The sequence below is a fragment of the Hypomesus nipponensis genome, chromosome 14 (genome assembly GCF_054491055.1).
Source record: "Hypomesus nipponensis isolate SF chromosome 14, ASM5449105v1, whole genome shotgun sequence".
In the NCBI taxonomy this organism is placed as follows: domain Eukaryota; kingdom Metazoa; phylum Chordata; class Actinopteri; order Osmeriformes; family Osmeridae; genus Hypomesus; species Hypomesus nipponensis.
In genome coordinates, this window is record NC_140374.1 from 3,008,393 (window position 1) to 3,036,311 (window position 27,919).

At 47.4% G+C, this 27,919-nt stretch overlaps 4 protein-coding genes across 5 annotated transcripts in view; 3 read left to right on the forward strand and 1 right to left on the reverse strand.

The window, feature by feature from the left end:
- On the reverse strand, window positions 1–24,986 carry c1qtnf13 (C1q and TNF related 13). The gene is made up of 2 exons (XM_084671932.1): window positions 24,957–24,986; window positions 1–1,712 (listed from the first exon to the last, which is right to left on the reverse strand). Exon 2 carries the CDS (start codon window positions 1,660–1,662, stop codon window positions 625–627), a length of 1,038 nt encoding a protein of 345 aa, XP_084528058.1. The 5' UTR covers window positions 1,663–1,712; window positions 24,957–24,986; the 3' UTR covers window positions 1–624.
- Window positions 3,507–9,521, forward strand: ube2na (ubiquitin-conjugating enzyme E2Na). The gene is made up of 4 exons (XM_084672119.1): window positions 3,507–3,651; window positions 6,945–7,191; window positions 7,483–7,623; window positions 8,145–9,521. The coding sequence occupies exons 1-4, from the start codon at window positions 3,622–3,624 to the stop codon at window positions 8,189–8,191; spliced, it is 465 nt and encodes a 154-aa protein (XP_084528245.1). The 5' UTR covers window positions 3,507–3,621; the 3' UTR covers window positions 8,192–9,521.
- On the forward strand, window positions 10,085–21,945 carry nudt4a (nudix (nucleoside diphosphate linked moiety X)-type motif 4a). Of its 2 annotated transcripts, none has more exons than XM_084672887.1 (6): window positions 10,085–10,415; window positions 10,577–10,686; window positions 14,632–14,742; window positions 17,196–17,240; window positions 17,546–17,633; window positions 20,351–21,945. In XM_084672887.1, the coding sequence occupies exons 1-6, from the start codon at window positions 10,400–10,402 to the stop codon at window positions 20,560–20,562; spliced, it is 582 nt and encodes a 193-aa protein (XP_084529013.1). In that variant the 5' UTR covers window positions 10,085–10,399; the 3' UTR covers window positions 20,563–21,945. The 2 variants fall into 2 exon arrangements, with proteins under 2 accessions (XP_084529013.1, XP_084529012.1); XM_084672886.1 differs by having other exon boundaries at window positions 10,086–10,367.
- Window positions 22,218–27,919, forward strand: part of eea1 (early endosome antigen 1) — a 16,796-nt gene continuing 11,094 nt past the window's right edge. The window contains exons 1-9 of the mRNA XM_084671933.1: window positions 22,218–22,362; window positions 23,768–23,845; window positions 23,951–24,063; window positions 24,564–24,618; window positions 24,714–24,779; window positions 24,971–25,001; window positions 25,121–25,225; window positions 26,341–26,462; window positions 27,034–27,189. Of these exons, the coding sequence (XP_084528059.1) occupies window positions 22,339–22,362; window positions 23,768–23,845; window positions 23,951–24,063; window positions 24,564–24,618; window positions 24,714–24,779; window positions 24,971–25,001; window positions 25,121–25,225; window positions 26,341–26,462; window positions 27,034–27,189 (750 nt within the window). The 5' untranslated portion in view covers window positions 22,218–22,338. The remainder of the gene's footprint in view (window positions 22,363–23,767; window positions 23,846–23,950; window positions 24,064–24,563; window positions 24,619–24,713; window positions 24,780–24,970; window positions 25,002–25,120; window positions 25,226–26,340; window positions 26,463–27,033; window positions 27,190–27,919) is intronic.

The window sequence follows — 27,919 nt, forward strand, 5'->3', positions numbered from 1 at the left end:
ATATTCTTAGCCATCTTTATATAACACTTTTTTTAATGTATTCATATCATATACAGTATATACAACAGTCTCTAGTCTACGGTAAAATTCCTGTCCTTGTACTATGACATATTATCATTCTTTTCACAAGGAGAAAAATTATATAGCCTCGTGAGATAAACTACAAATGACAATGTTTATTGCCGGTACTCAATAAATGATTTAAACAGTGTGTGGCACAAAATTAGTCTATAAACATATAAAATAGGTTATAAAACAAAACTACTTAACATCCATAACTTTCAGTGAACCAACACCAATCCTGAAAAATGTTTGGTTAACACCTCCAACCATACAGACTTGTTTAAAGCACGACTACAGAAAAATGTCCCATAGTAAATGGAGCTTTGACACATTTCCTTTTGAGGGGGGAGGAATATACCACGTAAGGACAAAAAAAAGGCACAGCTCCATCTAGTGGAGTAATATAATGTTTACAGGTATTCATTCTGTGCATGCAGGACATGTTTTGGCAATAGCGATGTGTGCATGAGATGCATGGCATACATAGGTAACGTTTTGGTTTTTGGATCATAGCACCATTTATTGGAGGGCCCAGCCTTTGTGCTGTAGCTGTTCGGATCCTCAGAAGTTTGTTCTGTCCAGACTGGGCACAGAGGGATTTGCTTCTGGGTAGACCAGGAAGCCAGAGAAGGTGATGTAGCGTCCCTGGTTGCTGTAGACGGCATAGCGGTCATCCTGCTGGCTGTAGAGCCACACACTGTCACCCTGACGCAGGGACAGCAGCAGACTCTGGCTCTGCATCTCCCTCCTCCTAGACATGTCCTCGTTGAACACCATGGCCTGGACCTCCCCATAGCCCTTCATCAGCTTCACCGACACGGCCCTGTGAGGGTGCTTGCCCACGGTGAAGGCAAAGTAGTAGGCCCCGGGGAACTGGCAGTTGAAACGGCCTGTAGACTTGTTGAAGTGACCCCCGATGTTTACGTACTCCACGTCAAAGGTCAGAGGCTCCTTCTTCTGCTGTGGACCACTGCTCTCCCCCAGAAGCGGGGACGTCCGGGCCACGGAGAAAGCCGAGCGAGGCTCCTCGGGGACATCCCCTCCGGCCCAGCTGTAGCGCTGCTCCCCAGGAGGGGGGCAGTCAGGGTGGGGCAGCCCCGGGGGGGCCAGGTGGTTGTTGACGTAGCTGGTAGTGGAGGTGTCGGGGTACACCAGGTATCCAGTGAAGGTGATGTAGGGCCCAGCATTGCTGTAGAGGGCATACTGGGGGCTCCCCTGAAGCATTAACCACACAGTGTCCATAGCCCTCAGGCTGATCATCACACTCTGACTCTGGACCTTCCTCCCTTTCTGCCGGTGGTCGTCATAGGCAATGGCCTGAGCCTCCTGTCCGTTCTTCACCAGAATAACGGACAGCATTTTCTTTGGGAACTTCCCCACAGTGTAGGAGAAGTAGTAGGCGCCGGGAATGCGGCAGCGGAAGTGGCCCGTGTCAGCGTTGAAGTCGTCCCCCATGTTGACCAGGAGCCTGTTGAAGGTCACTGCCTTTTGGCCACCGCCAAGGACGCTGTTCGTCCGCGTGGCCGAGAACGCGGAGCGGAGGCCTGTCGTCACAGGAGCCACATGAAGGGGGGAGACTGAGCCCAGGCAGGACAGCATGCCTAACAGACAGGCAAGACGCCAAGGATGATTCCCTGGGCCCTCATTACCTGGGGAAGATAGACCACCTATCAGTAAAGCTGACGTCTCAACCCATAGTTTATAGTTTAGGAATCTTTGTGGCAAGCCAATGAGTCCTTTCACTTTTCAAGACACCATATCAAATATATATACAAATGCTGAAAGAATTTCAGTTCAGATTTTTGTAAAACACAAAGAAAAAAAATTGCCATGTTTTGTTGTCCAGTAAGTTTTGGGTTAAGGTGACTGCATACCACATAATGTTTGATGGGCCGGCTGAAATACTACATGAGAGGGCTAGGAAGTGTGGTTGAGCCCTGTCAGGACAGATCCTGTCTCTCAAATCAAACAGCTCTCGGATGCCCTGGACCCTCTAATTCAGCTGGTATTGTCTGTTCTCTCTGTGCACTGAGAGAAGGGACTAGATTAAGCACTGGTTCGTCTGCTCCTATGTGTCCAAACAATAGAAGATATTGCAGGGGGGTGAGGCGAGGCAGGGCATCAAGGCCAAAATGGGTTAGCAGCTATCTTGTTTTAGCTTAGACCCTAATAACAAAGATTAGCAGGTTAATTGGAAGACTAGAATCTTTCACAGGAAAATAACTACAAGAACTCATATAAAGGCACATTCAGCATCAAGGTTTGTCTGTTTGTGTGTGCACTTCTCTTTCTCTTTGTCTCTCCATTGAATACATTGCATTGCAAATTTGCTTCTTGCGCTCAAGCACAGTATTCCCTTATGTTGAATTTTTAACTCATGTCAATTTAGGTTTTCTGTCCTACCTCAAGGTTTGGAAGATTTTTTCTAGGATAAATTAACTGATATTTATCGAGTTTTATTGAATAAAACTATAAATTATATAAATCCTGTTCTGGGGAGATATTGGAAGTTGCTTAGGATAAAAGTGTCTGCTAAATGAATAAATGATATATGTGTAGTTACAGGCTGACACTTTTGTAACCATTCGTCCACCATTTAACTGCACTGATATACACTGACACCTACTTAATGTCACAACATTTGAAAAGTAGTCTTATAGAATTGCTAACAACATCACTTGTGCCACTCTTATCATATATAATTGTAGGCACAATACAAAGAGTTCTCAGACAAAGGGGTCTCACAAACATTCGATTTGTTTTATCCAACAGCAAAAAATATTCCTGTTCTGTATCACTATAAGATTTCTGACTTGCTTTTCATATTTATAGTGGAGACTCTCCGATTAGCATAAACAGCCTACAATACCTGTTCTTGTTTGATGGTGCAGAGAGTGCATGCCTGTTGTCATCTGGTCTCCTGATCTCTGTCGCTGCTCTCTGTCCTGCTACTGTGCTGGCAATCCCCTGACTTCAGGCCTATAGGGGCAATGCCGTAGCCCATCTGCGAGAGGAGGAGCTCCAAATGCATCCTAGTCCTGGGTGCTATTAAACCAGTGACAGACTCACTGCCAGTTTGGACACTAGGGACTTCCAGGGGTGTATTGATCCACTTGGGCTTTATTTTGCATGTACTGTGTTGTGTTTCAGGGAGAGGAGAGCAGGTTATTCAGTGTTATATTGATTCAGGGAGATGTGAAGCTAGCTGCGGTGCTGCACCTGAAACAGACATATTCAGAAAGTCCATGAAATGATCTCAAATATACTTTTTATCTCCCATGTTCAGTGACAGTCCATTTAGGAAGTATTCACTAAAATGTACTGAAAATAATCAAATTATATTATATTTAAATGTACCCCTAGCAAGGTAGTGATTGTGTTTGGGATGAGTGGTATCTCAGGCTGGCAAAATCTGTGTTTTCATATATTACATTTACACAATATGTCATGGTCTCATGACGCAAAGGGCCGAAGGACGTGCACGCCTTCGCTGTCAATGCGAACGAAAGAGAAGGAAGAACGGATAGTCACACAGCTGAACCTCGCTTTAAAGACAAGATGGCAGGACTGCCCCGCAGGATCATTAAGGTATTTAATGTGTTTAGCAAGATATAAGACTGAATATCTCTGTAGTGTGAAGCACATAGAAGATTAACGGTGAATTTAAAATTATATGTTTGCCCGCTCTGTTAGCACATATGATTTCAATTTTTCTACTAGAATGCTAGCTCGAATGCTAGCTGGTCATTGCTAGTCAGCCATTGCGCTTGCATTAAAGTTACTTCCGTTTAGTGTTAAACCGAAAAAGGGTGTGTTAAAAATATACCAACGGTTGATAAAGATGGCGGAGAAATGTTGCTCGTGTCTGGATGCTTATTTGCTAACACATTTCATACGCCTCTATTTTTACCTGTTTTGGGTAGTGATGGCATAGGAAAGCTACTTGGCTAGCTAGCTAGCTTTCATTAAATTGGCATGCTAGCTTGCCGCTAGCTATGCTAGCTAGCCACCACCACACTCACAGACATGCTAGCTAGCCACTGCACTGTTAATTTCGTTAGCTACTAGATTCTTTGAAATACACCGTCAGCTACTCCCACCCAATTTGGATTTTGATAGCATACTAGAAGTCTATCCAAATAAATATGTATTCATACAACTTAAAAAACTAGTCTTTAACATATTCAACGACGTGTCCATGTAACTATATTCTTTTTTCGTATTAGGGAGCTATTCATTTGACAAAATGTGCCTTTGTTGCAGATCTTTGTTGTTGTGGCCTTGTAAGTCGGTGCGCTAGCTGCTAAAGCTAATAATTATAACTTGCAAAGTCTGATTCTCTGTATAGCTCTATACCATTTGTGATTTTCTAGCTAGGTCCCAGCCCGGCACCTGTTTTAATTTACGGTGTGGTATTAATTTAGCTGGTTGTTTTGCTTGGGAACAAATTGCTGTTGGTCATGTAGCTTGCTAGCTAGCCAGACAGCCCCATGATGACAGGTGTCATTGCCTAGCGCACTGTTGGTTGACACCTTTCATGTCATCATGCTGACCAGTTTGTGACAAGCTAACTCATTTGTATACAACAAGCTAGCAACATGGTTTCATAACGTGAGCCTACAGTTAGAAGCAGTCTACCACTGAGTGCAGACATATTAGTCACAGTTAAGTAGAATAGCCAGTGCGCATGTTATTCACTACCAACTCTCGGTAGTTGCCACTATCTCGCTACCGTGGTGCCACTTTTATTGTCAAAATGGCCATTGTATTCTGATACAAAAAAAACAAGATGTGTCTAATGGTCTGTCTGCATGATGTACACTTTCACTGTTTTTGCGCAGCTACTAGGCTAGTGGTTGTGTTGAGAGTTGCGATTACAGGAAAAGAGGCCAACCAGCTGGCCAGGTGAAGGCCAGAGAAGGGAGGGTTGACCAAGTGGTCCAATAAAGCACTGTTCCACTCAACGCTGATGTCATTTCAACTTTGGATCAGCACCAGTGAGGTTTGCTTCTGCTAGACATGGTAAATTGATTAGCCAACCATCCACATCATGAAATGCGATGGCAATGGAGCCGATGTGGATTGGTAAACTCAGGCCACCCGCGCCAGCAAAGAACTAGCTTTTTACTGGCGTATTTGTTAAGGACTCGCGCTTGCAAGTCAGAGGTCCTGGGATAAAGTACCAGTGAAGAGGAAAGATCAGGAGGACTGATGAGTAGCATGACTACCACCCTGAAACAGCAGCAGCGTTAAAAGGTCTGAGAGGATCGTGATGTGGTAAGTGATAAAAAGCAAGTCGTAGTAGAGATGGCGGGCGGGCTGGGAACCGTTCCCAGCGTGGCCTGGCCTGCCCCCCCCCCCCCCCCCCCCCCGGCTCGTGACCGGGTCCTGGGAGCCCCTCTGTTGTCTGTGTTTTCACTGCGTGTTTTTGTTGGTGGTTTATCTGAAACATTTCAGGAATCTCCCTCTATGCATAAAAGGGGCATAAATCAGTGACTGTATGGAATTGTTTTTTTTCGGGGGGGGGGGGGGTCTTTTACTTTGCCACTGCCATTATTGTCTCCCTCTCCCTATTTGTACTCGTGCAGATCTAGCTCAGTGAGTGTGCTGATGCAGGACAGTCAGTGACTATAAAACATGTAATCATCTATTTATTTAGCGAGCGCGTTTATCCCAAGAGATGCACAAATAATCAATGACTACAAGTGATTGAACACGAGAACAGCAACGTCGAAAACATGTTAAGTATAACATCGACATGATTGCGTTCGCTGAAGCATGGTGAAAGTCGCATAATAAGGTCAAGGTAAAGCCCATGCCAAGGTAGGTTTGTAAAACCAGCATCAGGCTGACAGACACCCTCTCCTTCCTGCGAAACCCAACCAGTCTCCAGCCTGCTAGGACAGCCCCAGTCTGCAGTGTTCCAGTGCACCTCTCCCAGGTGTCGTGTCACCCAGTCTGGCTCATGCATACCAGAGCCCATATCAGATGCCTGCCGGTCACCGCAGAAGGGTGTGTGTTTCCACGAGGCCCCTGGGTTGTTCGACTGCCTCAGCCAGCTCACGGTGGGCCTTGCTGCTGCAGTGGGGTGGGTGGGAATGGGAGTAGCGTATCTACGGTGGTGGGGGTCACCTCTACAAGCCCTTATCACTGCAGAGGACTTCCTGCTATTCACCTTCCCTCCCCTGTGGTGTGGCCGGGGCCAAGCCAAGCACACCACAATGCACCTCTTGGCAACCGCCTCCCCTTGGTGGGTGTGTGGGGGCGTGATTAACAACTTTGTTAGCGAGTCCTGAGACCAGGGGTGCTGTGAGGAGAAAGGCAGTGGGCTAGCTGGATCTGCTTTTCTTCCATCACCCTCGTCCCTTCACCCTGCATCGTCTGTGTTGCTAGGCAGAATCTCACCAATCCCAACAATGATGGGAGTATCCCAATGTGTAGTATTGACTTACTGGCTGCCTTTTTGTAACCGGTCCACCAGGAAGATCAACCTATGGCTGTGACAGCGCCCGGGTTGTCACAGCAACATTCTTTTACAGAAAGCCCATGAGGTGGGCGGGGAGTAAGGCCCTACATCTGAGGACATCTCAAAGTGGGGGATGGGATGGGACGTTTTCCTTCCTGCAAAGGCTTGATTAGAGTGGCATTAAAAAAAAAGGAAGGATCCTTGTTGAAGGATTGTTTTTTGCCATGCGTTTCGTAGTTTATATCAACGTTTTCCAATCCTTTTTTAGGGAGTATAAATGTAAGTAATGTAAAGTTCACAGTTTCTAATGAGGGCTGATTCATGTTAGTTCCATACGACGCTCATTGCTCCCCACACTCACTCTGTGACACGCTGCGTGTAGACAGTCATTATTTACCCTGTGTGTGTGTTTCAGGAGACCCAGCGTCTGTTGGCGGAACCTGTCCCAGGTATTAAGGCGGAGCCCGACGAAGGGAACGCCCGCTACTTCCACGTAGTCATTGCTGGGCCCCAAGACTCTCCCTTCGAGGGGGGCACCTTCAAACTTGAACTCTTTCTCCCTGAAGAGTACCCCATGGCAGCTCCGAAAGTACGCTTCATGACCAAAATATATCACCCCAACGTAGACAAGCTTGGAAGAATATGCCTAGACATCTTGAAAGGTATGACATGTGGGGATGTGGACTGTAGGCCCTGATATGTGAAGGTGTATTAAAGGTATTGGATAAACAGATTGTTGTTCACCAGTTTTTCTACAAATGATTACACACAGACGTCACGTCTTGCTCGTCTCGCTGTGGTTATGCTCAACTGAACACGAGGAGTTGGTTAGCACTGTCATGGTGTTTGTTTCATCTGATCTACCTAAACCTTCTCGTTTCAACTCTGATGTGTTATCCTCCCTTCACCTCCCCTTCCCCCCTGTGAACGCGGATCTGATCTCTCGTCCTCAGATAAGTGGTCCCCGGCCCTGCAGATCCGCACAGTGCTGCTATCCATCCAGGCGTTACTAAGCGCTCCCAACCCTGATGATCCTCTAGCCAATGATGTTGCAGAGCAGTGGAAGTCCAATGAGGCTCAAGCCATAGAGACAGGTGAGGCTGTCCTCCTGTTGACCTGGTCTGACCTGTCCACACAGGCCCACTCCACATGCTGTCCCCTTTACAGTACATCCCCACTCTGTCCTTTTCTCATGGAGCCAGCCGTTTGAAAAGGGCTGTGTGGACCAAATGCTCATCATTGTAGTGTAGCGCCACAATGAAAGAATGCTGACAGGCTACAGAGTCAGATTTTTTGAAACCTCGGTCTGTTCAGATTGATCAGAAAGATATTGTGCCAACCCGAACCCCTCAACTTTTTAATCTGTTTTATTGACGTTTAGAAAAATAGCTGCTGCCAAAATACGGACGAGTGCTTAGGCATTGCATTGAGTAAGAAACACAATTCAGGCCCCCCCCCCCAAAAAAAAAAAAAACGGTATAGCGTTACTGTCATCGGGTTCATTTATGTCTGTGGTTCACTATATGATGCATTATAATGAGCAGGATAGGTATTCTGCGGTATCCAAAGCTGAGGGAACCCGTCTGACTTCCTCCCTTGTTCTTTTGTGTTCCAGCACGGACCTGGACCAGGCTGTACGCGGGGAACAACATCGAGGTGTAGACTGGCTCACCGGGCAGAGGAGCCAGGGGGAGTACAGTGTGCAAACAACTCACGTTCTGCCAAGACTCCTACCACATTTGCATTTAAAGGACACAGTCTTAGAAAAAAAATGTCATTTATTATTATAAAATAACCAATAAGGAATATATTTTAAAAGGCAATTGGTGATTTAAATGCACATTACAGAAGAAAAAAAACAACTTTAAAACAAAACAAGAATCTGACCATGTCTTTGTCCTAATTCACTACTGTTCAAATGCATGGGCAGAGGCTGCCTTGTCATCCGGCTTTCTTTGTCTATTGATTTGGGAGGCTCAGTCTAGCCTCTGCAGCCTCTGGTTTAAAACAGTGCATTTAGGTAGAAAAGAAAAATGGGTGTGATTTGTCTGTCCCATGTTTATTCTTTTCTGGAAGGAGGGAGGGGGGGGGGGGGTTGTCAACACGACGTGCTTTTTACTTTTTTTTTAACTTTTTTTTTTTCTTGTGATGCTGTTTGTCTATAAAAATAATAAAAAAGCAGCTAACCTAGCCCTACTAGTCCCACCCCAAGAGATGTACGACGGACCGCTGTGTAGAAGAGCCTAACAGGAACGTCTCCAACATAGCGTAGCGACTCCTCTTTTAAAATCCACCTGACTTGAACATGGGGTACAGAGACGATCATACGACTTGGAAAAAAAAAAATATATATATAAAAAACAGTCGCATGAAAAATACTTCGCCATTATCACATTAACCGATTGCAACCGCTGTCAGCATAGACCATGAATAATGTAGGCTTGTGACCTTGTGGGTGGGGTATGCCCTCCATACTTCCGTCTTCTCTTTTAGGTATATGGTTTGGTATTCAGTCTGCTCCTTTTATCTTTGTTTCGATCTTTCCTGCAGTCGCCCAACTAATTAGCCTACCCTCTAGCTACATGGTTCTCTTGCTCTTTTTTTCTTTTCATTAAATTCGTCCCTTTCTCATGCCGCAAGACATCATTCTTCATCGCTGTGCTTCCTTCATGAAATAAGGGTTGTGTTGGAGTAGTCAGTTGTTGGGCGATATGGGGGGGGGGGGGGGGGTTGGTTGGGAGGAGCGCAAGTTCATGTGAGGGAAGAGGTGGTGAAAGTGGGTTGTAGTAGCAGGCACAAAGTAGATGAATGAAGGCTCTCTCCTGTCACGATTGGTCTTGGTTTAAAAAGTGTGTTGAATTCACTGTTTTGTAAATTCATTCTTTCTATTAATCTGGAGAGGATAATTGTTTTCCTGCTCTCGGAATGCTATGGCAACAGTCAACCTGCATACTTTTGTTTTTCTGTAAATAAAATATGTTGATTAATAAGAGGATAGCTGTGTGTCTTTTATTTTAAGTGTGAAAGTACGTACTTTTCCATATCTCTTGACAGAGACAAGTCGGCCATGTGGATTCACGAGAGGCACTGACACTAAATCTTAAATTCTCCAAAAAATGTAATGCTGTGTCATAGATCAATGGAGTCAGATGGCTGAGTGGATAGGGAACCGGGCTAGTAATCTGAAGGTTGCTAGATCGATTCCCGGCTGAGCCAAATGACGTTGTGTCCTTGGGCAAGGCACTTCACCCTACTTGTCTCGGGGGGAATGTCCCTGTACTTACTGTAAGTCGCTCTGGATAAGAGCGTCTGCTAAATGACTAAATGTAAATGTAAATGTAATTTGCTGCAGTTGTCGGTTTGCATGCACTTAAGCTTGGTCACCACCAGAGGGAAGAGCATACTAGCAAGCGCACACAACACCGATCACTTCGTCAATCTTGTCATTTTATTTAAAACATTTTTTAAATATAGTTTTTATTTTTTATGAATTCCTATAACACACAATGCTTTGTAGGTTTAAAAGCTCACCGATCAGTTGAAGCTAATTCATGATTGAGAGCAATTTAATCAACGAAAATGTTTCTATTGATGTCGGTCGTCGAACTCCCAGATTGTGCAATCGCAGATTTACTCAACGAGTCATTCAATTCAGATTTAATTAGGAAAACTCCTAATCATCCGCTTTAACAGACATCTAATCGTGGCTTGTAACGTAGCTGGCTTGATGCTGATAGGTAAACTGTAGATGGGCTGTCCGAGGCAGTCCTCAGAGAAGCTATAGCTGACCACAGTTGACGCTTAGCCATGCATGTGGACAGTGTGGGTAACAACCATGGTAGGTAGAAGATTTAGTCAGGGACACTGGACATGTTCTGTTTTTTGAGTAAGTAGATGTGTAAGGTTCAAAGTGGATTGCTTACCCTAAAGACGTGCTTGGGAATATCGTGGGGCTTCGCTGTCGCGATTTTAGCCAGCCATTGGAGTCTTGTTCCATAGGCTATCCTGATTGCAACCACCTTTCACGTTTCTTTTTGTAACACGAAGATTGGGACTATATGATGAAGTTTAAGCCCAACCAGACGAGGACTTATGACGGCGAAGGGTTCAAGAGACGAGCGGCGTGTTTATGTTTCAAGAACGAAAAAGAGGACGAGGTAGGCAAGAGCGAACATGGTTGGTTCACCGAACCATAATGTGTAGTTTTCCTCACTGCGCAAATTAACACTTGAGACGTAGCTGAGGCTATTGGTTTAATGTTCTTCAGACCGAGAAAACATGTTATTCAGCGTTTGTTATCAGTCCAGCGGGCTACTTATCTAAGTCAAACTATTTAGCATGTTCAAGGCATATTTTTTTCCAAAACCTGTCTTGACACTACTGTGACAAATTAATTGAATTCGCGATAATGGTTAGGTCATGGGAGAACTTTGGGAGTTCAGAACAGAACACGGTGTCCGACAAAGCGACACGCTCTGTCTCTTCGAATGTATAGAGAATACTGCAGTAAAAGACAAATTCGCAGGTTGGGACAGTGGTAACCACCAATTCCATGTAAACTAGATTAGCTAGGACCCAAACAAAAATTCCTATAAGAATGTGCTCGTATAGCCTAGTGACAGACATTGGTCTCCTGACTATTACTTGCCTGAGCCACAATGACACTTTGATGTTATTTCAGACATGTCTTCCGGTTTGGGAAGTAGGCTACTGGTGGTAACACGATCATTTGATTTCACAATGACACAATGCTTTTATTCAGTCACACTAGACGGATTTAAATGGTGTCTTCGAAAGTGTGTGTGTGTGTGTGTACACAGGAACAGTGTGATTTAAGGTTACAGAGGTATACCTATAGGCAATAGCCTACAATTGGTTGTGACGTTATCACTAGAATCATACTGACACAACTAAGACCATTTTACCCACACCACTCAGTATGGCCGTTGCGGATCCAATTGGTTATATCTACATTTCAACTGCAATGACGATGGTGTTAGTTAATTTACGATTACACGTCATTGAGTTTTAGCTTGTTCGGCCCAATACAAGGTAGTCTACACCTCCGTCTATAAATACGAGAGTGTGTTATGAAATCAGGCATCAGCAATGGTGTCGGAAACATTAGCTGTTCGGTATAGGGTGAATCCATGTTCGGGTCCCTTACACGTGTTAATTAAGAATATGCTCAAGCACCGCAGAATACCAGAAAGGGTTATGCACATACTTTATGAAAACGTCCCATTTGCACCGACAAATGCACTATAGGAAAATGCACAGTGTTATTGTTTTTTTTCCTGTTAGTTTGTGACTACGTGTAAGGCAGTAAAACAGGGCCAGTCTTCTACGTGGTCATTGGACCATCTTTCAGTGCAGTGCATGAACTGCCATAGAGAGATGATAAAGGATACATGTGACCATGGGGGGGGGGGGGGGGGGATATGACTGTGGGGGAGATAAGGCCCCTTTTGAGTGTGAGTGAGGGGGAGAGGTCAGGGAGATCACACTATGTGCCTAACACCAACTATCAACTGCATAGAAGGGAGACCCGATCTGTCCCCAGATATCCTCTCTCTCTCTTCTCTCCTAACTCCTTCTCTCCCACTTCCCCCCCCCTCTTCTAAATACCTCCTCTTTCTTCAGTCCATCTCTCCCTCCTCTCCCAACTACCTCCCTCTCCCCTTTCTAAACACCCTCAACTCCCCCTGCTTTCCTGATACCCTCTCTGTGTTACTGTCGTTCTGTTTTTACTCTCTGCATTGCTCCTCTTTCGGGTGACAGGGACAGAGTACGTGCCTTGGTAAAGCCTGTGATTACTGACGCTGTAGTAAAGCACACATTGCTCCTGTCCCTCACTTGTGGATTGGCTTTGATTCCTTGTGTCACTGGGGTGGTGGTGGCGGTGGGGTCACTGGGGCGGTGGTGGGGATATGCCTGCTGAACGCTGCTAGACAGGAGGACGAAGTCCGACTTGTGTTTCCCGCATGGAAACATCAGTCCGTGTTCCGTCTCCTTTCCGCCGACATCATACAGGAACCGCTCGTGTGTGTGTGTGCACGTTAGCATCACTGCCACTCAGCAAATGCACCCCCAGGGTGTCCTCTATGGCTGCTGCTGCGTTCAAAACACTACACTGATACCAATGAGACTAACCAGCTGATATCATGTTACGATATCTACCAAATGATTTCTAAAGTCCAGTTGAAATGTATGTGGAAAATGGCACGTTCCGGTGTCTCTGTCCAAGCTTGGCCACGATGAGGCTGTCAGTCTGAGGGGGTTCTGAAGCCAGACAGGGTCATCCTGCTGTTCTGCTAAGCTGTTTTGGTTTTCATGTAGAAAGACAACTGCTGATCCAGTGATTTTACAAAGCCCGTTTGGCTGTGCGTGTGTGAAGTGTGTGTGTGTGCTTGTGAAAGAGTGTGAGGGAGAGAGGTGCCAATGTTTCCACAAAACCCTGCTGGAGTGTATTGAGTTAGGCCTGAGATGGCTCATTGCCCGCTCTATGATGCTGTCACACTCGGGGGCACGTCAAGCATTTTAGTTCAATAATCCCAGGTTGTAATCAGGTATTTTTGTCTTTGCTTGAGTTGTACTTTAATCGTTTGTTAATTATTTTGAAGGTACACACTGGGTCTATTTTAGCGACTTGACAATCCACACTAATTCAGGGAATTTGTACAATGGATAGAATATAACTGGGTTAGACAAAATTGCATCAAGATGGAAGCCAAATTTAAGTGTCAGTTTTGAACTTTTGAATAATTCTTCAGTTTCTTTCTTTCTTTTCCTGAGCTAGTTAACCTGACTGTGACTGTTTAGCAACTGGTCTCTAAAGTAGGTCTGAACTCTGCTCTCTCAAAGACTATCCTTAATATTAGTGTTGAGAGAGAAATGTTGTCGTTAGTCATATTCAGAGAACTGTGTTGCCATGATGTCGAAGCTCTGCAGTAGAGCTGGTTAGACTTGGGTCAATTACAGGAAAGTATTTTACAGTTATTGAGGGTAACTTTATTTGATTGTTGTCGAGGTGACTTTGATTTATAGTTGGCACTAATTGGGCTATGCTTTTGCCTTCACTGCAGTGACTAATACATATTCAGTATATTGGGCACTGCGTAACATTTCACTGGATCAGGGGTCACGAACAGCAGCACTAGTAAGATGACATCTCCCTAAAACTATATAAATCGTATTCATTGTTGTGACTGATTGTCCAACTGTCATATCAGATTTGATGACATGGTTATAAATTATTGCATTTATTAGGCTACAAAGCCATCTGGGTAGGGTCTTCAAGGACTAGAATCCCATAACTTGCTGGCTATTGCCTCCCAGGACTACAAGCTCTTAACCTGCTGGCTAGGGGCATGGGTAGATCCAGATATTGGTCATTAAGCTCAGCTGGACACGTGAGATTTGTGCCATGACCTCTGAGAGAGAAACAGCAGCTGTCAGACCTTTTATTTATGATGAGTGACTCCAGGGAAATATGATTGCTTACATAGTCAGTCCCGAGGTATTCTAGCCCATCAAGCAGTTGCGCCCTTTAGAGATTCAGTGCAAATATACCATGGCAGGAATCGTTTTTCGAATGATTGATTGATCGACTGATTGCGTTTGTTCTAAATCAGGCTTCGCAGGTCACTCAAGCGAGCCTCCTGTATGTCCTACGTTTGTGTGGCGTTTTCCCTAAACCTTAATTACTTCATGTAAAGGTAATTTGAGGTGTGCTTGATTTGTTTCACAGCTGCAGGGCAGTCAATGTTGACATACTGTATGGGAGCATTTCCACGGGACCCAGCAATCCGACACGGGGTGTTTGGTTCCATGATAGTGGGCAGAAAGGATCAGCAAAACCCGCAGTGTCAAGTAATTTAAACTGTTCTGTGGGTCCTGTCAATCATAAGAATGCAATACTACGATTTGTCTCGTATGACCTCACTATTCAAAGTCCGAGGCCATTAATAAAACGGCACAAGGTTTGAAATGTTCATCTTGTCTGTTAGCCTCAGCTAGCGTAATCCTTGGGCATCAGCGCCATCCGAGTGCTGTCTCTCTGTCGCTGGGTCGTGACCCGCCTGTATCCTGTCGCCTTCCAGGTGCTGCTGGTGAGCAGTAGTCGCCACCCAGACCAGTGGATCGTACCGGGAGGGGGCATGGAGCCGGAGGAGGAGCCATGCGGCGCTGCCGTCAGAGAGGTGTACGAAGAGGTAGGGACCGCTAACGCCCATCGCATGCACTGGCTCACACACACACACACACACCTAGCAATGGCATTTTCATTGTCACGTTTCCAACTTGAATGGTAGACCTGGAGTTCCATGCCTGGTTTCTGGCTGAGAGGGTGACGCAGCCTGCCAAGCTGCTAGCTAGCTAGCTAGCTAATGGTTTACTGACTAAGTGAGAGGGGTTTGGGCCAGAGGGGACTGCCTGGTTCTGTGCCTGAGGGAGTAGTGTTGACAGCTGTAAGGTATGGCGGTGACATTTAGACAAGGTGTCGGGTGACAGACATCGTCCTACAGAGAAAGACGTGTCCATGAATAGGGTTAACGGAGTAGGACACCAACATCATCTGTTAGGAGCTCATAACTCACATGGGATCCACTCTTAATATTGCTCTGTCAGGTACAAGACCTCCACTCCACTACCCCAGAGCCGTTTAATTCGCACCAGTTATGTTCACACATTTTGGATCCTATCAGACTGATTGTTTACATGTACAGTCTATGTCCCTGTTGGCACAAGCTAGTCAAATGAGAAGTAATTCGTCAGGGTCAAGGTTTTCTATTCTGAGGGAGGATCTTGTCCTGGTCTTTTCATAAAACTTTCTTTAAGTCCCTGACTACACCCTGGTGGCAGCGAGCTGTAATGTACCCGTAGTAATACTTGGAATCATATTAATAATATCAGCTGACCTCTGTTTGTCACTGGACCCGGAGCTCTTTGTAACCCAAGCCCCTGTGGGGGGATCCTGGGGTTCACAGGAAGCCAACCCAGAGGGAGGCCCACCCCTGGGTTTGAAAGAGCCGTGTGGGGCCGGGGTCCTGGTATGCAGCCAGATACCCAGGCTAGCTAAATCAGCCAGGGAGTCACATGAATCTTTTAATAATTTTCTCATGCATAAGCTACATCATGTTTCCTGTGACACTCCTGTACTGTGGGAGTTATGTCTCAGACTATTGCCAGCGGTTCTCCACCGTGGGAACACATAAACCTTCTAGACTGCTTCTGAAACAGAGGTTCAGGGTTGATGTGGATCCCAACACTTAGAGGGTTAGCACAGTCAAATATCCAGCAAAGCAGATAGACAAGTAAGCTGGCAGACAACCAGCCAGGCAGACAGGCAGGCAGACATGCAAGTTAGCCAGACAGACAGGCAGGCAGACATGCAAGTTAGCCAGACAGACAGGCAGGCAGACATGCAAGTTAGCCAGACAGACAGGCAGGCAGACATGGAAGTTAGCCAGGCAGGCAGACATGCAAGTTAGCCAGGCAGACAGGCAGGCAGACATACATTCAAGTTAGCCAGGCAGGCAGACAACCAGCCAGGCAGACATGCAAGTTAGCCAGGCAGACAGCCAGGCAGACAACCAGCCAGACAGACATTCAAGTTAGCCAGACAGACAGACAACCAGCCAGGCAGACATGCAAGTTAGCCAGACAGACAGGCAGGCAGACATGCAAGTTAGCCAGACAGACATTCAAGTTAGCCAGGCAGACAGACAGGCAGGCAAACATTCATGTTAGCCAGGCAGGCAAACATTCATGTTAGCCAGCCAGACAGCCAGACAGCCAGACAGACAGGCAGGCAGGCAGGCAGACAGGCAGGCAGACATTCATGTTAGCCAGACAGGCAGGCAGGCAGACAACCAGCCAGGCAGACATGCAAGTTAGCCAGACAGACAGGCAGGCAGACAACCAGCCACGCAGACATGGAAGTTAGCCAGACAGACATTCAAGTTAGCCAGGCAGACAGCCAGACAGACAGGCAGGCAGACATTCAAGTTAGCCAGACAGACAGACAGGCAGGCAGGCAGACATTCATGTTAGCCAGACAGACAGACAGGCAGGCAGACATTCATGTTAGCCAGACAGACAGACAGGCAGGCAGACATTCATGTTAGCCAGACAGACAGGCAGGCAGACAGGCAGGCAGACATTCAAGTTGGCCCGGCAGGCAGCTACGCAGTTCAGCAGACGGTTTGCAAGCCCAGCAGGCAAATAGGTCAGCACAGGGCAGGCGAGATGCTGCCAGTGGCAGGAGCAGAGACACAGTGTACCCATCCATACATCACGTGTTGTGCTCCATTGAAATTCCAGCAGCATGGAAATATCCCACAGTAGGTGTTCCCATCAGGCTCTGTTAGTGGCTGTCAAGCCTTGGGGGCTGTCTCTGAAGGGGGGGGGGGAAGGGGGGGAGGGAAGGGGGAGGGGGAGGGGTGGTCACCAGCAAAGGTGTTTTTTTGTTTGTTGAGACATTCTAATGCTATCTTTGATCTATGGTTTATTTGAGAGACTGTCCAGTCACTGCATTTCATAGACGTGTGTGTGTGTGTGTGTGTGTGTGTGTGTGTGTGTGTGTGTGTGTGTGTGTGTGTGTGTGTGTGTGTGTGTGTGTGTGTGTGTGTGTGTGTGTGTGTGTGTGTGTGTGTGTGTGTTGCAGGCTGGCGTGAAGGGCAAGCTTGGCAGGCTCCTGGGAGTGTTTGAGGTAAATCCATACGTGCCGGTCTAATCACACCACACGCTGTGGCGTGACACTGCACGTCACACACACCATCACATCATGACAACGCTGTCATGACAACCTTTGTGATGAAGACTTTACCTAGCGGAGGGATCGTGTACGCTGGCAACGTCTGTCTCGTACACCAAACATATCTGTTATGGCTAAATAGACATCTGTCCTGTTGTCGGAGCACAGAGCAATGTAGACGTCACACAATCCCTGCATGCAGAAACGATGAAGCTGGGATGAATCAATGTTTTTGTTTTGGTGTCGCCCTCGCCGTCTAGCACAACCAAGACAGAAAGCACAGGACGTACGTCTACGTCCTGACGGTGACGGAGACTCTGGAGGACTGGGAGGACTCGCTCAAAATCGGTAGGCTTCCACATCGAGACCAGGTCTTGCTCAGGGAGAGCGGGTTGCGTAATCTGCTGCAGTAGTCTGCATGGGCTCCCTTAAAAAAAAGAAAAAGAAAAAAAAAAGACACCGCTCTCCTCTATGAATAAATAAAGTTTCAATGAAAAATGAATATGTGGCTCTTATCGGGACACACGGGCTGAGGCTGTGGATGCATTTCACCCTGCCCTCTATTTCTGTTCCTCCTTTTTGACTTCTTAAAACGTTCTCATCTCGTTCTCACACTTCCTAACCCCCACCCTAAGTCTGTGATGTAGACATCAAAACCTAGAACACAGGCTCATTTGTGACTCAGTGGCCAAAGGGGGCGGGGGTTGATCTCCACTGCTCCTGGGGTGCGAAATGAGGTTTGGGGAATGTTTTTACACTGCAGTGTTATTTCTCAGGGTCATGGATCCTAGTTAGCACTGAGTCACAGAGACAGGGTTGTTGTCTATGCCTCTGGCCTCCAAGTCATTATTTAAGTCAGTTAAACTGAGAAGACCGCTAATGTCTGCATCCCGCCTCGTCATGGTTGATGAAACCACGGAGGTGAGAGGGGTCGATGTCAAGTTGGACTATTCTCTCGGTGCAGAGTGTAGACTATTCTTTGCATGTGAAGCTTCCAGAGCTTTGATGTTCCTCATCTTTATAGGGCCTTCTCGCATGACACACACCTCTTAGCTGAGGTCATGACAATCTCCTCAGGGGATGGGCCGAGGATGCCTGTCACCTGCTGTGAAATGACTGATGGGGGTTGGCCCTTTTCTTCTGAAAGTTTGATTGGGGCCACAGTATGGACAAGCTCAGGCCCGGTGATAAACCTCGTCTGAACATGGATACGTTGACTGGAGACATAAAACACAAGAAAGTACGCTCTTGTGATTGGCAGGAGGGCTTCTTTTATCCTTTTGGAAAATGAGCAACTGGGACATAGTTCCATAGCCTCACACATGCAATTCATGCCAATTGGGCCCCAGACATCTGACCTATGACCCTAAAATTTTGACTCGAGGATATGCTTACACTCGTTGTTGCTTGTGTCCATGTCTGGCACCTGTTAGCCGTCAGTAACTGCACTGCTTTAATGACCGCGTTAATGACTGGCTATCAAGTGGGAGTCGGGTGGCTGAGCGGTTAGGGAATTGGGTTAGTTATCCGAAAGTTGCTGGTTCAATTTCCGGCAGTGCCAAAGGACGCTGTGTCTTTGGGCAAGGCACCTCACCCTACTTGCCTGTACTTACTGTAAGTTGCTCTGGATAAGAGCATCTGCTAACTGACTAAATGTAAATGAGGAGGGGCTGCTTGTTTAATTCCAAAACGGTTATAAAGAAATTGTTGTCATCATTCTTTGTGTGGTGAGCGCTGAGTTTGGGTGTTCATTTTATATGATAACTTCCAGGCTTTGTTTGTTTTATTGATTAACAGCTCAACGGCAAAGCAGAAATTCAGAAATGAACCACACACCTGTTCTCTCTTTTTAGACTCGAGACGATAACAGTGATTTGTTTAAGGTTTAAAATATAAGTATTTGTAGCTGGCCGGACAAAGTGGGGATCTTTCACTCCCATACCCAGTATAAATAGAATAGAGCCTGTTCAGAAGGGACATGGATGTTTGCTATACACAGTTGTTTTCCAGTCACTCTGTCTGTTTCTCTGTCCTCTCTCTCTCTCTCTGTCTCTCTCTCTCTCTCTCTGTCTCTCTCTGTCTCTCTGTCTCTCTCTGTCTCTCTGTCTCTCTGTCTCTCTCTGTCTCTCTCTGTCTCTCTGTGTCTCTCTCTGTCTCTCTCTGTCTCTCTCTGTCTCTCTGTGTCTCTCTCTGTCTCTCTGTCTCTCTCTGTCTCTCTGTCTGTCTCTCTCTCTGTCTCTCTGTCTCTCTCTGTCTCTCTGTCTCTCTCTGTCTCTCTGTCTGTGTGTGTGTCTCTCACTGATCCTGTGAGTGTCACACTGGGCTCCACTCTAGTTGTCTTGTTTAGCTCTCACCTCCTCCAAACCTCACGCTTGCGTTGGATCTCTTGGTGTCAGTGTCCATACTGAGCCCTCCCTCCCACCACCCCGCCTGACACAGACCTCTTCTTAATGTCAAAGGGTGTTCTGGGAATTCCTTTACTTCACATACTGTTTTCAAAGATGACACTATTGAAGTCAGGGAGGAAGTGGTTTTCAGGAAGTGTATAAATAAAGCTGACTGGCAGATGGACTCTTTTATGGATGCCGTTCGATGGGAGGGTTGGTGGGAGGCTGCGGAGGAATGTGAGACGGTCGTGACAGTACGGCTGTGGTTGCTCGTTTAGAGGTGTTACTGTATGTTTATTTCAGATCTCGTTGCGTAAGAGACTCCTAATGGGAAACGCAGTCACAGTCTTCAACTTCATCAGTGGTTGTTCAAAAACAACCCGTGCAGCGTTTTCTTCCTATAAGCATACTCCTACCAACATTGGCTGGGTTTCCCAGATTCGTTAAGAAGCTCTTAACGCTAAGAGCTTCTTAAGAATGTTCTAAGAGCGTTCTAGAGCGCTTTTCGAACGTTTTTAAGAAGCTCTTAGCGTTAAGAGCTTCTTAACGAATCTGGGAAACCCGGCCATTATATGCATCCAACAGAGTTTAACCCCAGTAGGACCTGATGGACAGGGAGGGTTTGGCGGGACAAATTCTCCGGGCTGATCCTGTCTGCTCTTCCCTCCTTTTTTATAGGTCGAAAACGGAAGTGGTTCAAGATTGACGAGGCCATCCGGGTGTTGCAGGGTCACAAGCCTGTCCACGCTGAGTACCTACGGCGCCTCACCTCCACCTGTAACCCCCCCTGCAGCCCCACCAACGGCAACACCCTGGTCCCCCCCGCGGCAGACGACAACTCCCCCCACTACGTCACCACCACACAGGGGTCTGGCCTGGTCACCAGATAGGAGGAGCCAAACCATTACAGGAACCAGGAACCAGATGGACACGCTGGACTCCAGAAAGTGCTTCCTAACCATGGACATGTGCATGCCTTACAATATTCTCATCGTTGACTCTTAATAGTTGTACAGAACTTTTTCTAAAGAGGTATTAAGAACCCTGTTCACCGTGAGTTTGGAGTGTGCCAAGATGTGTTGAAGTGATTTGGGGGAATTGTTTTTTTTTTATTTATTTTTTTATAGTCACCACCAACCAATGGATAGATGCATTATGGACCTCAAACAGCTTTCACTTTTATCCTTACATTTTTATTACAAATGTTGGTGCTTGAAAATTTTCGTTGGTTAAGACATTTTTACAGGCCAGCAGAGGGTACTATTGGTCACACAATTATAAGAAACTGTATAAATGCAAAACCTTTCCTCTATCTAAAAAGTCACCTAGTGATAAATGAATCGAATCAACCTTCCCCAGGGAAATCTCTCATATTATTGTAAGATCACTGGTTTTTGGAGAACAGGAACAAGGGAGGCCGAGCGAGCATGGAAAGCGTGCAGGTGCGTGATGCAGCAAGAAATCACTTCATTGAGATAATGTCAGGTTTGAGATCAACGATAAATAAAATAAAATCGGGCTAGGCGTATCATCCATAAGCAAAAGTCCTTGCATAAATGTAAAGCCTGAGGATCATTTTAACAAGCATTTAGCTCAAGTAAATCAGAAAGGGTTTTATAAGTTATATGGGCTTGTATGTTTGTCCAAGAGGGTAGTTCTGAGCCCATGATGGAAGGGGATCCTGAAAAGTGCCTTTACACAGTAAGAAAGGGTGCTGACACATTTGGGTGTGAATACTATGCCAAAACAATACTTTTGTTTTGCCTTACACAAAACTTTATTTTTATTTTTTTCGGGCTGTATAGAAGTTTTGCCCAGACACAGACGAGATCTAAGGATCTTCAGGTCTTATGATGGTTTTTAATAGAATCTCAATTTAAATAAAATATAGGATGGGATCTCCTTTTGATATTTCAAGGGAGAAGGGTGATTTGAACAATATGTAAAGTTTACAGTCAGAAACATAATGAGCTATGAGACTAGAGCGTGCTAAACATTGACGTGTACAGTATTTTTCAAATGTCTTTATTTATTTTAATGTTACGATCTAGAATAATACTCTAAAACCTAATATGAGGTTGGACATGACTACCTAGTATGTGTCTGGTACAAACATCTGTGTTTGTGGTCAAGATTGGTTAACTGGAATGCCTATACTATTATTATTTACACTGTCAGTCACAGTGAGAGTGGGATGTAAAACAAATGGGTGGGATATTGTTCTCTACAGCTTCACTCTTAATCAAAATAAAGATACTGTATTTCAATATAAACTGTACATGTTACTTACTTGAACTTGATGCTTTTAAATGGTATGTTGTTACTATTCTTGCCCTCATTTCAATATCCGGACACTTGGTTGACCGATGGTGTAATGATGGATAATTGAGTTTAGAGTGTAGTCTGTCAATCTGTATTTTTAAATTTACGGTGATTGATACGGTTGCATTGTACAGTTATTGTGAAACACCATCGGCTCTTGAACATACCCCGTTTATTTCTCGCTCGGCGACCCCGCCCCCTGCACTGCTGAAGCTGTACCGAGTCCGACTGCCAAGCGGGCTTGGTCAGGTGCTTGGAGAACCCACGACGACGTAAACTTTCCCTTGGAAACATCAATCAACATATTTTTAAAATTCTACTTAAGAAAAACAAACACCGAGACCATGCTTAGACGGATTCTCCAAATGGTAAGGCCCTTACATCAAAGGGACAGTCGTCTTCATGAATTCACATTTGATATGAAACCGTTTCGGTTGCTTGCCCAGGCAGGCCTCCCTTCTGTCTGTGTGTCAGGCCGATATAATTAAATCATGGATGTTGATTCTGGTTGGTTACATGTGAGCAGTGAATTCAGTGCATCGCACATAGTGAATGAACTGTGAAAGGTGGCATTATGTTTACCTCTTAGGACCTAGCTTTCGGTGTTTCCATGTGTTGTCATTCATTGCTAACGTTAGCCTAGCTAGTGCTAATTAGCTACAGGTTGATGTGAACGTAAGATCGTCAAACAACTAGCTAGCGTCTAGCGTACCAAGAGGTACAAACGTTTTGATTCCAAGGGACTGCCGTTTTGTAAAGGAGGAGTTAAAATCCTATTGTAAAGGCTGTCAGTCATTCTGTTGAAACAGTACATTCTTATGAGACAGTGAGACGAGAAATGTACAGTGCAGAGTGGGCGACAGATGGATGGAACGTGGAATCGGTATGATATGTTTATAGGCTACGAGATACGATACTGACATGCAGCTCCACATCTCCCCCGCTTGCGAGAGAGGCGGACACTGACAGCTAAAACGACTGTGTCATATTTTCAATGAAACAAAAATATTGGGCATTTCATGTCGATGAGTCTAACTAATTGTGTTGATACCATTTTTCAGGGATTCGTTTATTTGAATTTCATAGTTTTCAAAATACATCCGAATAGTAACTTCTAAGAACTATACAGCAAGTTGAATAGTTACCCGAATTTGCAATCGAACCACTGCCTAACTGTGTAGCCTAGCTAGCTTGTATGCACACGTTTTTATGTGGTTTTACCATACACAGTGAAACGTAGCCTATATCATTCAAATTATCGTAGAACGTAGAGCTGAGCATGATCCAGATATAGGCTATGGTAAATAGACCTGTGGACATGTCAGTTAGCAAAGAGAAATCACGTCGGTACAACGGCTTTGAAGTCACAGCCTAGATGACAGAGTTTAATGACCTGTTCTTACACAGCACATAGATTATAGCACAGACGTGGGGGCATTCAGGTATTGTTAACATGGTGGTTTTCATGAGTGTGATTAGTGTGGTTAGGTCTAACTATGCAGCGTTAAAGTGTATCTGGAATGTTAGCTTCAATAGCTTGTTTTTAGCCTTCCTCCCACGAGTGTTCTGTCACACTGCGTAATGTGTCCTGAAGTGACTCCGCTGTAATTGCCTAGCCTTGCCCTTTTCACCACTGTGAACAGTGATTCAGTGCAACTCCCATAGCAAGTCACTCCCTCAGTAGTTGCATTTGTGTTGAACTGGGTGCTTATCCCTGAAATTGTTCTCCCTGTATGCCTCCCCTTTCCTCCCATCCCTCCACCTGTCCAACAGACTCCTGGGAAAGGAGGTTCCCAGAACTCTGAGTCTGACCAGCCCAGTTCTGACCTCAACAGTGACCAGACCTCTGAGGTAATAAACTGTTTAACCCCCAGCTGCTGATCATTTCTCAATAGGGATATCACATTGTACTAACTGTGTGTGTGTATATGTGTGTGTGTGTGTGCGCGCGCACAGGGGTTCATCTGCCCTCAGTGCATGAAGGCCCACAACTCAGCAGAAGAACTGTTCAAGCACTATGAGTTGTTCCACGAGGCGGGAGACGCCCCCCCACACCTGGGCCCTGGCCGGTAAACCCCTCCCCCCTCCTGTGCTCCACTAACCCTAACCCACACCCACCAGATTCAAGCATTCACTACTGATAGAGACATAGGTTTATACAGAGCAAACGTTTGTCCACTGCCCAGTATGCTAGCCTGCCAATGCAGACCAGTTTGCAAATGTGTTTTAGTCTTCAAACCCTCTCAGTTCATTTAAGGTTTCCAAGGGGTGTTCTAATGGACGCAGACCAAAATTCCTTTGGATGCAATTATATAGATATAACTGATCAGAGCAACAAAACTTGGTTGTTTACGAAAATGTCTCAGTGGCGCTCCTCTGTGCAGCCGTCGTGGTTAAACCCCGCCCATATCAGAAAAAACGACTGTGATTGGCCCAGCGCTTCCCAATGCTGGAGACAATTCTGTTTGAATGGGACGGGGGCCACAGCAATAAACCATGAGCTAGCTTGACAGCTGGTTCCCAGGCTACCAGTATGCCATCCCGTAACTGTGTGCCCCCCCCCCCCCAGGGAGGACCTCATGCTGCTTAGACAGGAGCTACAGGATCTGCAGGCCTCACTCAAGGTACAGTCAGACACGCTGGGCAAAGTCCCCTTTCAACTATCTAACATCATTGATCTAACATCAATGGCTTGCCTGTCTGGTGGTCTGCTTGTCAGGAGGAGCGTTGGTTCTCTGGGGAGCTCAAGAAGGAGCTGGACAAAGTTCAAGGACAACTGAAGCAAGTAATTCCTTTTAGATGCTTAAACATCCGAAGATAGACTCTCACATCCAATTCAGGAGTGTTCACGCTTGTCTTTGTCGGACAGTCCAATTCAGAGGGACTGTGGAAAAGTGTGTGTGTGTGTGTTGGGGGAGTGGGGGGTGGTTTGTTGAGAGAGTAATACAGATCCATGTTGTACCTCTGGGTCCACAGGGTGACGGCCAGCCAGGCTCAGACGATGCAGGTGAGGGTGATCGAGGTCTTGGAGAGTTGCTGTGCTCTCTTTGCCCTGTGTTACTCAGGTTGTGTACTTCCGTCAGTAAGATCTGCTGCTCTTCTCTCTCTCCCCCGCCCCCGGTGCAGCCCTGGAGCTGAAGTTGAACGAGGCCGAGACGGAGAAGTTCAACATCAAACAGATGAAAGATCTGTTTGAGCAGAAGGCTGCCCAGCTGGCCACGGAGATAGTGGGTGAGTATTGGATTGGAGGGCTGAGCGTTGAGCTGGGGCTGGGGGGGTCTGGGGCTGGGCTGGGGGGGTCTGGGGCTGGAGGGGTCTGGGGCTGGAGGGGGGGGGGTCTGGGGCTGGAGGAGTCTGGGGCTGGAGCGGGGGGGTCTGGGGCTGGAGGGGGGGGGGTCTGGGGCTGGAGGGGGGGGGTCTGGGGCTGGAGGGGGGGGTCTGGGGCTGTAGGGGGGGGGGGCTGGGGGGGGGCTGGGGCTGGGGGGGGGGCTGGGGCTGGAGGGGGGGGGTCTGGGGCTGGAGGGGGGGGTCTGGGACTGGGTTGGGGCTGGACTGGGGGGCGCTGGGGCTAGAGGGGGGAGGTCTGGGGCTGGGCTGGGTGTGGGCTGGGGGGTTCTGGGACTGGGGGGGTCTGGGGCTGGAGGGGGGGGTCTGGGACTGGGCTGGGGCTGGACTGGGGGGCGCTGCGGCTGGGGGGTCTGGGGCTGGGCTGGGGGGGGGGCTGGGGGGGGGACGGGGGTTGTGTGACGCTGCTCACCACCAGCCTCCTGGAGACACAGTGCTTGTGACTGAGCTCCGTTCCGGTCTGATTTAAGACCTGCTTCGCATGGCACACACACAGACTAATACCTGGTAGTGAATCATAGTCTAGATAGAGATATCTGTGGAACGGCATTTTTCCCTGAAGGATTAGTATGAGCATGAAGCCAGGAAAGTGAGATTTTTTCTGACTTTTCAATTGAACAGTGTTATTTAGATAATAGAAACCCGTTGGAATTAAATATCCACCGTCAGGATTCACAAGCCTACATACAACAAATAGTATAGGTATTATTAGATACAGAATTGGGATGTTGTCATCCAAGATTTTTCCCTAGGCGGTTGTATGTAGTGGATGAAACTGATACATTTAGCTTTAAACAAAATCCCTGAAAAGTATTTTGTTAAGGATCTGGAAATGTGAAACAACAGCCTTGGTTTTTTTCATCTGACTTTAATCTGTCATCTTAGTGACAACAGAGGATTGTGTCCCAAAATAAGTTTTCAGTTGACCCTGACTTTTTTTTGACTAAAAGCTGGTGCAGAGTTGAGTGTGTGTCCTCACGACTGTGTTGGTGACTCCTCAGAGATCAAGTCTCGCTACGACGAGGAGAAGAGCCGGAGAGAAGCTGCCGACCAGAGGCTGGCCAGCCTGACCCAAGACCTGCAGGGAGAGAAGCAGGAGAGGGAGAGGCTCCACACAGAGCTGGTAACACCAACCCGCCTTGAGAGCGTGACTGTGTGCAGTGCTGATGACCCAATGGGTTTCGTCATGTACCTCCTTAAAACTAGCGCTCATACGATCATGCGAGGATCTCAGCGAAGTCATCCGCTCTGGAAGTGGTCAAGTCTCATGGATATGGATGACTGGGAGAAATGAGGACAGACATGCCCCCCCCTCCCCCCCCTATAGGGTCCCCCTTTTCTAGTCTGTTGTCATGGCAACGCGGCGTATTCAACCGGAGCGCTCGGCAGCGAAGCGTTTCCATGACCACCCGATTCACTGTGTTTTCTTTTGTGTGTCGGCGCTTGTGCGGCTGATTTAAACTGGTTCCACTTGCATGCCGGCTCTGTTTGTAGTGGATAGAGGTAAGACACCAAGGACCGCCCCCTCTCTCCCTGCTGCCTTCACTAGCAGTCTAACCTCCCCGAAGCCCTCCCTTCTCGAAAGTAGAAGAACTCTGCAACCTCTCCTTCTTGCCCCTAGCCCCCATGTCGTCGCCCACCCACCCCACACCCACACACACAGACAGATAACCTGCTGTCTCTGCTGCCCCTAGCTGCAGCGGCCGGGAGTGGAGGACGTGGAGGTGCTGCAGAGGGAGCTGGTGCAGGTGCAGACGCTGATGGACAGCACGACGCGCGAGCGCGAGGAGGAGGCGGAGCGCCTGAGGGCCCACTACGAGGAGCTCCAGGCCAGCTACTCCACCTCCCAGGTGGGCCGCGCTCGCTAAGGGTGGGGTGCTTGCTAAGGGTGGGGTGCTCGCTAAGGGTGGGGCGAGCTCGCTAAGGGTGGGGCGCGTTCGCTAAGGGAGGGGCGCTCGCTAGGGGTGGGGCGCGCTCGCTAAGGGTGGGGCGCTCGCTAAGGGTGGGGCGCTCGCTAGGGGTGGGGCGCGCTCGCTAAGGGTGGGGCGCGCTCGCTAAGGGTGGGGCGCGCTCGCTAAGGGTGGGGCGCGCTCGCTAAGGGTGGGGCGCGCTCGCTAAGGGTGGGGCGCTCGCCAAGGGTGGGGCGCTCGCTAAGGGTGGGGCGCGCTTGCTAAGGGTGGAGCGCTCGCTAAGGGTGGGGCGCTCGCTAAGGGTGGGGCGCGCTTGCTAAGGGTGGGGCGCTCGCTAAGGGTGGGGCGCTCGCTAAGGGAGGGGCTCTCGCTAAGGGTGGGGCTCTCTCTAAGGGAGGGGTGCTCGCTAAGGGTGGGGCTCTCGCTAAGGGAGTGGTGCTCGCTAAGGGTGGGGCTCTCTCTAAGGGAGGGGCGCTCGCTAAGGGTGGGGCTCTCGCTAAGGGAGTGGTGCTCGCTAAGGGTGGGGCTCTCTCTAAGGGAGTGGTGCTCGCTAAGGGTGGGGCTCTCTCTAAGGGAGGGGCGCTCGCTAAGGGTGGGGCTCTCGCTAAGGGTGAGTTGCTCGCTAAGGGAGCGGCGGACTGACTGGAAACGCTCGTCCACATAACCTTTG